Source organism: Papaver somniferum, unplaced genomic scaffold (assembly GCF_003573695.1).
Source record: "Papaver somniferum cultivar HN1 unplaced genomic scaffold, ASM357369v1 unplaced-scaffold_84, whole genome shotgun sequence".
Taxonomy (NCBI): Eukaryota; Viridiplantae; Streptophyta; class Magnoliopsida; order Ranunculales; family Papaveraceae; genus Papaver; species Papaver somniferum.
This window is the reverse complement of record NW_020651415.1, coordinates 1,637,698-1,647,335: the sequence shown is the minus strand read 5'-3', so window position 1 is coordinate 1,647,335 and position 9,638 is coordinate 1,637,698. Positions and strand designations below refer to the sequence as shown.

At 36.2% G+C, this 9,638-nt stretch overlaps 1 protein-coding gene across 1 annotated transcript; it reads left to right on the top strand.

Moving 5' to 3' along the window:
* Positions 1-2,112: 2,112 nt before the first annotated feature.
* On the top strand, positions 2,113-4,160 carry LOC113345837. Its single transcript, XM_026589503.1, has 2 exons — positions 2,113-2,794; positions 2,910-4,160. Exons 1-2 carry the CDS (start codon positions 2,213-2,215, stop codon positions 4,053-4,055), a joined length of 1,728 nt encoding a protein of 575 aa, XP_026445288.1. The 5' UTR covers positions 2,113-2,212; the 3' UTR covers positions 4,056-4,160.
* The last annotated feature ends 5,478 nt before the right edge of the window (positions 4,161-9,638 follow it).

Genomic DNA, 9,638 nt, shown 5'->3' with positions numbered 1-9,638 from the left:
AAGTCATTTAGTTCTAAGAAAAGGAAAGACATGTAATAAGGTAATAGGATTAGGAAAAGGAATTCATAGTTCTATATATATATGATCACCAAAGTTGTGGTTGATCATATGAGAAAGATTAGAGCTTGTGTTTAGTTTTGAGAGATTTTCTAAACATCAATAAAGAGAGTTGTCTTTATATAAGCTAAGTTTCATCTTGCAGTTGCCATTAGATGTTTCATTGGATATGGCGCCACCTTATTACGTTCATTCTCCTGTATTCTTATCGTTCACTATAGGCATAGGAGTCTTCTGCTTCTTCGGATTTTGGAACTTTTTTAATCCAGATGTTGCACGAAAAATCTATTTTGTATGTTTAGCTGTCCTTTGGTGTGGATGCAGGGGCGGAAGCCCAGGTTGACTAAACCTGGCTGTAGCCCCCCTTTTTCTCACAAAACTTCACTAAGATAGTCATCTACCCTTTGTTCAAAATTTTTTTGTAAGTTTAGTCCACCAAGCTCACAAGAAGGAGGAGGAGAGTTAGTCCATATCGCACAGTATTAGAGTTGGTTAATAAGTGTTCGCTGAAATGCTTCAAAGTATTTGTCTTATGTATTTGTTAGTTCAGGTGTAAAACAAGGGTAAAATATCAAAAAAAAATATTTTTACAACTCCGCAAATTCCGGAATTTTGTATGGGTAACTATCAGTATGTCTACTACATTAGGTTAAAAGGGGTCGTCCAAATTCCTTCTAGATTAAAAGATAAAAATCGAAACTCTACATCTGACCAGAAATTCGTTTTTGTTTTCCACTCCACAATTAACATCCATGATTCACAAACCAATCAATCGTTGTCGATTATTACAAATCTAATGACTTAAGATTGTTGGGGGAAATAATCAAAAACAAAGATAAATCAAATAAGCAAAAGTTATTGATACTTAGCTCCTTTATAATGGAAGTGATTGCTTTGACGAAAGGAACAAGCTTCCCATATCTCTGCAACAGCTCAAGGCAAAACTTTGGAAAACAGAGTGAGTCACGTGTTCAACACGCTTCCCTTAAGACATTAGCGCCCGGCTACACTCAAGAGTGATGATATAGCCCTCACAGGACGAATATCTCCAGGATAAAACACCCTACTACAAGCATAGGTAGTAGATGCTCAACTTGAGCTTGGCAACTCCGAAAAAACCATTAAGGAAAATCTCGAACGCTTAAGGAAGCAATATAAAAATATTTTTCCTTGGGGGTCTCTCTAAAATATAGAGAAACCTCTTTTACATTGATTTTACAAAAGTAGTGAATTTGTGTTATATAATTGACAAATACAACTTAAGAAGAGCAACTCCCTGATATGGGACTAAAAATCTTACATAGTCTCTTAAAACAACTAAAGAGTGGAAACTCCACGATGTGGGACTAATAAGTTTTTCATTCACAAAAGAAACAAATAGTTATTATTTTATTAAAATCTTTAAAAATCAATTTTATTAATCGTTTCTCCAACAATAAATACAGTTAAGTAAAGGGCAAACTCGTGATCTTTTAAATTGAAACATAGGGTTTGACTGACAGTCAAACATTGATCTGAGTACCTTAACATTATCAAGTAATTTTTCGACAGTCTTATTATCTTAGATTCATATAATCATGAACTGATACAACTACGTGTGGCCAATTATATTGGAATCAGAATAATCCATCTGGACAAAATCAGCTGCTCTCCTCGTAACAAACAAAAATCATGTTTCATTATGTGGAATTCAAGACTCCTTGCTATAATCCTCTTAAGAAAAACAAAACCAACTAAAATTGCAGTAATTTAACATTAGCCAGCTCATGGCTCGATGAAATTGTTAATATGATGAATACGACGTGTCATATGGCCAAGCAATGGTCCCTTCATTTGCATGGTATGGACGCAAGTGCTGCAGGATAATTAAGGTAAAACCACTAAACCTTAACATTATTGGTAGTTAGATTATTGAGCACGCGCGAATACGCGTGCTAAAATAATCGGCCTAGATTATTACGCAAAGAAACGAAACTAACCGTTAGTTTCCTAGTAATCTGATATTAAATATAGTGTCAGATGTTGTTGTTTGGACGCACTGATGATTCGCGTTTGAAGCGTTTTTGTTTTCAGGTAATGTTGTTGAAGTAACTGGTGGTGAAGACACATATACAAGTACTGAAATAGAGGGAGGAAAATCGAGAATCTATCTATAATGTGGAACCAACTTCAAAACATGTTCTCTAACGAAGAAAACTCACGTCTTGATAATTTAGATGAAACATTTACTAGCTTTTGCAGAACTCCATTACACATAGCAGCTATGTCTGGTGATGTCAACATTGCATCAAAAATCCTTTCTATGGTACCTGAGGGTCTTGATCTTTCATTGAAACAAGACTCGAATGGATTTACTCCACTCCACCTTGCTTCTGTGAGAACAAGTATTCCGATGGTGAGATTGTTGATGGAGGCGAAACCTGATGCTTGTATAGTTCAAGATGGAGATGGAAGAACACCTCTACATCTAGCAGCTATGAAGAATCAAGTGGAGATCATGAAGTTACTAATGGAAGGACTACCCGCAGCAATTCACCTAAGGAATCATCAAAATGGGGAGACCATACTTCACTTTTGTGTAAAAAACAACACTAATCTGAAGACTCTTAAGCTATTGGTAAAGAAGTTGGTGCATGCGCCACTTCCAGAGCAAAATCCAAATCCTATATCTATCAACTCCACGAACAACGATGACAACACAATCTTGCATCTTGCTGCGGAAATTGGGAATATGGAGGTATACAATTAAACTTCTTAATCTAAGATTCCATAATAATATATTTCTCGTCCCGACATATCATTATCATGTACAACATGTATTGGGATATTGATTAACTTAACTATCTTTGCAGATTACAAATTATTTACTGCTGAATAGTTATGTAAGAATTGATATAAATATCGTAAACAAAAGGCGACTCAAAGCCTTGGATATTTTATCGGAATCTGAACAGAGTGATCTAAAATTTGGGTTTTATGGTTACCATGTACGCCACCACCAGCATAAGAGTCAAACCTTGTCTAAAAATAGTGATCATAAAGGGCTGAAAGACAGGGTAAATGCATTAATGGTGGTGGCAACATTGATAGCAGGAATTGCCTTTCAAGCTGCAATGAACCCACCAGGTGGGGTTTGGCAAGATGATTCAATAGTTCACTCTGGTACTGACCCCATTACTTTTGCTTATTATGTTGATCATATGTATAGCACCTCTATATCTGGTGGTTTGGATATGTACATACAAGACAACTTGCCATATTATGATATCAATACTATCCACCGAAATGGGAAAAAAGGGAGGAGTCATTATAATACCACTCAGTTTGTGAAGGATTTAAGGAACCTACAAAATTATTATTCTGAAGAGACAGATTACGGTTTAATTCTAGAAGATTTCGTGTTTACGGAGGTTGTTTCGTATTACAACAGTACTGGGAATAGTAGCAATGGTATTTTCTTTCCTTATTTAATACGATTTGCGGGAAGCCCTATATTAGCTTACATATGGCCCGACTACTATATGGCGTACATGGTTACTAATGGAGTTGCTTTTTTTGCGTCTCTCACTATAATATTTCTGGTCATATGTGGGTTCATGATCGAAACATCTGTCACCCAAGTTCGAATTCTTGTTGTGTTGATGTGTATTTCAATTGGATGCATTTCCTTCAGTTATTTTTCGATATTAGTAGCTATGATACCAGATTTTCTTGGAGCAGTTCGTGTGTATTTGGTACTCCAACTATTTTTGGGAGTCTGCTGCGTGTTGGGAGTACTATGGTTCATCATTAGTACTGCATGGAAGATAGTGAAGCTACGAAAGAGAACGAGGAACCACCATATTGGAGTTATTAATTATCTTAAAACGCTCTTCTTCAGCATGGACGCGAAGGCCGTAGGAAAACTGATTTTATTTATTGCAGCTTACTCTGCTTTTCGTTATACCGGATGTCTTTATGATGGTTGTTGGTTCAATTTTATCCCATTTTTGTATTAAACCAGATTCCGATTTGATGGTTTCCAGTTTTTATGCTTTTTTGGGTCTTGTTAACCTATATACCCGTATATATAAGTCAAGGAATAATGATTAGTTTGTTGAAGATCTCGGTAAAATAAATTACTCAATTTTTTTATCTTGGATTAAGGGATTATCCATCGAAAGTGCAAAAATCTCGATAAATTAAATTTTGTTTAACGATGAGAAGAGATTTCCTGTTATATCCTTACTCATTAATGATAATTAAAAATTGGTTTCCCATATTAATCGCTAATGCGTCGTAGTAGGATTAGTTGCACGTAATGTTTCTTTCCGGATCTAAGTTTTATCCGTGAAACTCTTCCTTTCTGTGTCTTCTTCTACATCTTTACTAACTATTCATCTTCTTACACTAGAATTTTTTTAATTAATACTCGATTATTAAATAAACTTTTGAATAGTATTTTTGGCCGGTCCTGAATCGGGGACAACGTGCCAAATTAATAATTCGCTAAAATTATAAGATAATATTTTTTTGATTACCTATATAAGCCCAATATGAAATATAAATTAATAATACATTATATATATCCAATACACTAATGATTTACGAAGATTTTTTGAAAAATGATTTAATTATCTTCTGTTTTTTGCTAAGATCAATATTGCATTGGATTTCATCCCTAATATTTCTTATCATTGTAAGAACTTTTGGTGTTGTTTTTTCATAGCTCAACAAGAAATTATTCAAGGTGATTGCCTCTTTAATAGCGTCATTTCGTGAAGGGGGCTCTATCGTACAACTTTCATCATCTTCTTCCACATCTTTATCAGTTCCCATAACGTTCTCAATTATTTCATCATCGGTTAACAACTGTGTAACTTCATTTTCTTCCGGATAATTTAGGACATCTTCGATATTCATTGAATTGCGACAGCCTAACTAATTTAGGACATCTCCATTTGTTTGTAGATGGGTGAATCAAATAATTGTATAACGGTACCGATTAAGAGTAATAAATGCCTATAAAATGTAATTTGGTCATTTTCACAGTAGCCCCAAAATTTGCTACCGGCGAGGGTAATTTGGTCATTTTCACCGTCGCCGGTAAATTTGCTTTCGCTAAGTCATTTTCACCATCCCGGAAAATTTCCTAAACAAAGTTGAAGCTGACGAAGTCTTACATTCGATCGGCAAACGTCACAAAAAAAAAAAATTGAATGACCTAGCAATATTATTTATCGAGATAGATATCGTGAACAACATTGATTACGATGCAATAATTGATGAATGTGTGCATTATTTATATGTCCCTACTTTTAACTCCCTACAAATATATTCTTACGCAACAATAAATATGTCCCTCCTTTTTTAATAACCTTATCCATTTAATATTAGATTACTTTAATACCCTTACATATCTAATATTTTTTCTTTATTTCAAAATGGAATAAATTTCTTCCACTACCACTCCACCACCTCCGCCGCCGCCGCCACCACCACCACCACCACCTCCGCCGCCGCCGCCACCACCACCGCCGTCGCTAACGATCACCACCACCAGTTCGCCGCCGCCGCCACCACCACCACCACCAGTCCGCCACCGCCACCCACCCACTACCACTAATGCAATCACCACCTCCGCGGCCACCACCACCACCGTCGTCGCCACCACCGCCACCCAATTTAGAATCAACAACATATGTTGATCCAATTTAGGGATCAACAACAGTAGTTGATCACCCACCGCCCCACCGTTGGTTCAGATACTTTTTTATCAACAAAGTAGTTGATCCACTTCAGTTGGATCAACAATGGATGTTTGTCAATTGCAGTTGGATCAACAGTAGAAGTTTATCCATTGCAGTTGGATCAACAATGGATGTGCATCCATGCTGATGGAAAAAATGCTACCATTTCATTAGCTGCAGTTTCAGATCCAGTACCATCTCTAATTCTCGTTGGTTCATCACTAGATTTGGTTAATCAATCGATCTAAATCAATCTTTTAAGAGGTGGTGGTGCTGCTGCTTGTGGTGGATTTGATGGAAGTATAGAAGGAGGTGTTGGAAATGGTGGGATTGGTGGCGGAATTAGAGATGGTACGGGAAGATAAGAAGAAGTCCCTACTTTCAATAAGGTATAAAGGTTGGGTATATTTGGAAGTCACTAAATTGTTGATGGGCCCCTAATGGATTTATAGATAAAGAGGGACAAAATTGTTATATGATAAATATATTTGTGTAGATCATCAAAAATAGGGACAAAATTGTTATATGACAAGGAGGGGTAGATTAGCTACTTTTATGTAAGTCATTTCAATTTACAAAATTTATTATGTAAATGATCAGAATTTTTTTTAGGGCCCATATTCGATTTGGGCCTCTAAAAAGTTCGGTACGGCTCTCCCTCTATGTCTGGTAGTTTGGATTCTTACCTGCGAAATTACCTGCCTCATTCTGCTATTTGTCGTAACAGTATTAATGGAGGAAGGAAAACGGGAGCTAGTTATTTTAGTACTAGTTTTTTTGCCCCGAATGGTACTCAAAGTAATAACGTTAGAGATTTTGTCAAAGCTCTAATGAATATAACTACTTCGGATAAGATCTTTCTATGATCGGAAAAGGTTTAATTTTGGATGACTTCAAGTTTACTGATATTGTTTCAAACTATAATAGTAGTAGTGGTGGCAATGGTAGTTTTTTCCCTTATATAGTACGTCACGCTGGATTTCCTATATTAGCCTACACCAACTCACAGTGCTACTTGGTGTTCACGATTTGCAATACCCTTGCATTTCTTCTATCTCTGTCTACAATTGTGTTACTCGTCTCAATCGGCAGAACTCTCTTTGAGATACCAGTATATTATCTTGAGGTTTTGATGGTCGTTTCATCACTCCTTATTGGCCTGAGTTGGCTAGATGTTTCATTGGATATGGCGCCACCTTATTACGTTCATTCTCCTGTATTCTTATCGTTCACTATAGGCTTCGGAGTCTTCTGCTTCTTCGGATTTTGGAACTTTTTTAATCTAGATGTTGCACGAAAAATCTATTTTGTATGTTTAGCTGTCCTTTGGTGTGGATGCAGGGGCGGAAGCACAGGTTGACTAAACCTGGCTGTAGCCCCCCTTTTTCTCACAAAACTTCGTTAAGATAGTAATTTACCCTTTGTTCAAAAAAAAAATTGTAAGTTTAGTCCACCAAGCTCACAAGGAGGAGGAGGAGGGGGAGGAGAGTTAGTCCATATCGCACAGTATTAGAGTTGGTTAATTAGTGTTCGCTGAAATGCTTCAAAGTATTTCTCTTATGTATTTGTTAGTTCAGGTGTAAAACAAGGGTAACATCCAGGTGCATTGAAATCAGATTAGAGGATAAAGAAAGTTAAATTAAGGATGATGTTCCTTGTTCTTCTCTGACTTAAATTGTTTGTTTCGTAACCAGATGAGCAGTTTGGGTTTTATGCATAGGATTTATGTGATTCTCGTAAAAATGGTTTTACTGGTGCTTCCTATGTGGTAAAATCAGTTGGTAAAATGGGAAGTCGGCAATCAATTTGGATGCAAGTCCTTATATCATGGGTACAAGAAAAGTTATTTGATGAGTCGTACAAGCTCGAGGAGTAAATGTTCCTAACAGTTTATGTACATATTGTTCGTCAGAAGCGGAGTTTATTGAGCACAATTTTTGTATATATTGTTGATTTGCTTAAGCAATATGGCCTGTTTCATTAGTTCTTTCAATGTGAAGTATCGTTTCCTATGGTGCGGCAAAAAATAAAAAAATTAGCCCGCCATTTCGAAATGCTGATTCCGTCACTGTGCGGATGTTTAACTATGTATATTCATGGTGGGATAATGACGTAAGACCCTTGTACGACATCTTTTCTCGGGTCAAGCGCCATCTTTAGGGTGCGTAGAGGGTGACCATGGATTGAACATCTTTATTTTGAAGCATTTTTTGCCAGGTTTCCATGATAAACATCTTTATTTTGCTCTAGGGTGATACAGAGGGTGGTCATGGGTTGCATTTTGGTTTTTTCTCCGCATTCTTTCGCTTTGAAGCACTCATTTTGAAGTGGTGCTAATGTCGGAAGTTCCATTGGAGTACAGATGTTTGTAATCCGAAACGAAGGAATTATTGAAGATCGAAAGGTACTTTGTAATACTTTTGATTAACAATTTAAGTTGTTTGTGTACGTTTGGAAGACAATTATATAATATTATAAATATATCTTTGTTTGATAAACTTGCTCATTCAAAAAAAAAACGGACCTACTAAAATATTTCATATGCCAGGAATATTGTAGTAAAATTCAATATAAACCAGTAACAACTTCTGCATCTGAAAAAAAATTACAACTCCTAAGCTTTCGTAGAGGCAAAAACGGAAAAACGGACCTACTTGTAGCCATTACCACCGTTATGGAGGAACTGAAGGTCGATTCTGTTAAAGCCTGCGGGTACATTGATGCCTTCTTCCACAAGGCGACCAATCAAAAAAGCTCCTCTTACGGGAGTTAACTGAATCTCTTTGTTAGCGATGTCAGCAGCTGTGAGCGTGATAGGGATTTGTGATGCTAACAATGTTTTCTGATTGTGATTGGAATAGTTTAATTATCAAGTCATGCTCTTAATTTATACTACAAAATGTGATTAATACTAAAATTGAATTTGTGTCATGTGTGGAAATGTTCTGATTATTTTACTTATTTTAAAAGATAAAAACATTTTATTACAAGTAATATCCAAAATTAAGTGTGTCCTTATAGAATTAAATTACCCTCTTGCTTCTTTTTTTTAATGCAAAATTTATTAATAAATGACAAAGAAAAAAGAAAGAGGGGGCTAGGCCAAACCTCAAAGAAGAAGAGAAAGTGAAAAAGAACAAAAATAACATGTTACAAATTATTTGAATCGATAAGAAAACAGACTCTATCTGTCACTACCCAAAGCTGCTCGGATAAAATATGGTGGCTCATTCCACCATTGAGACCCTGTAGTAGCTCCGCGTTTAGCCAAAAAATCAGCCGTTGTGTTACCTTCTCTATAAATATGAAAATATCTGAATTGTATCGATGATAAAAATCTCAAACAATTTTCCCAATGAACGGCAAGCCTCCACGGAACTAGAGAGGATCTGATAACGCCCTAATAACGTGCATCGAATCACATTCAAAACAAATACGAGTCATCCCTCTCGTCCGTGCTATTCTAAAAGCGAATATAGCACCCCAAAACTCAACAGACACTGAGTTATCTATGCCAATTGACTGTGCCAAACATCCAACAACCAAGCTGTTGTGATTACGAAATACGACTCCACATCCAGATTGTCCAGGGTTGCCTAAAGAACATCCATCTGCATTAATCTTAATCCAGCCATATAACGGAGGATGCCAATTTACCTCTATTATCTTCGGAGCTTTGTCCGCTCTACCTTCAATCTTGAAAAACCTTAAGATACAGAGATCCGTCGTAGAATTATACATATGCCTCTTGCTAAAATTAAAAGTAAATAGAAATATCAAAAAAAGAAAAAAAAAATGAAATAATAATCCTTTCATTTGGGTAGGAATATAAAATTATCTTCTTGCTTAAAT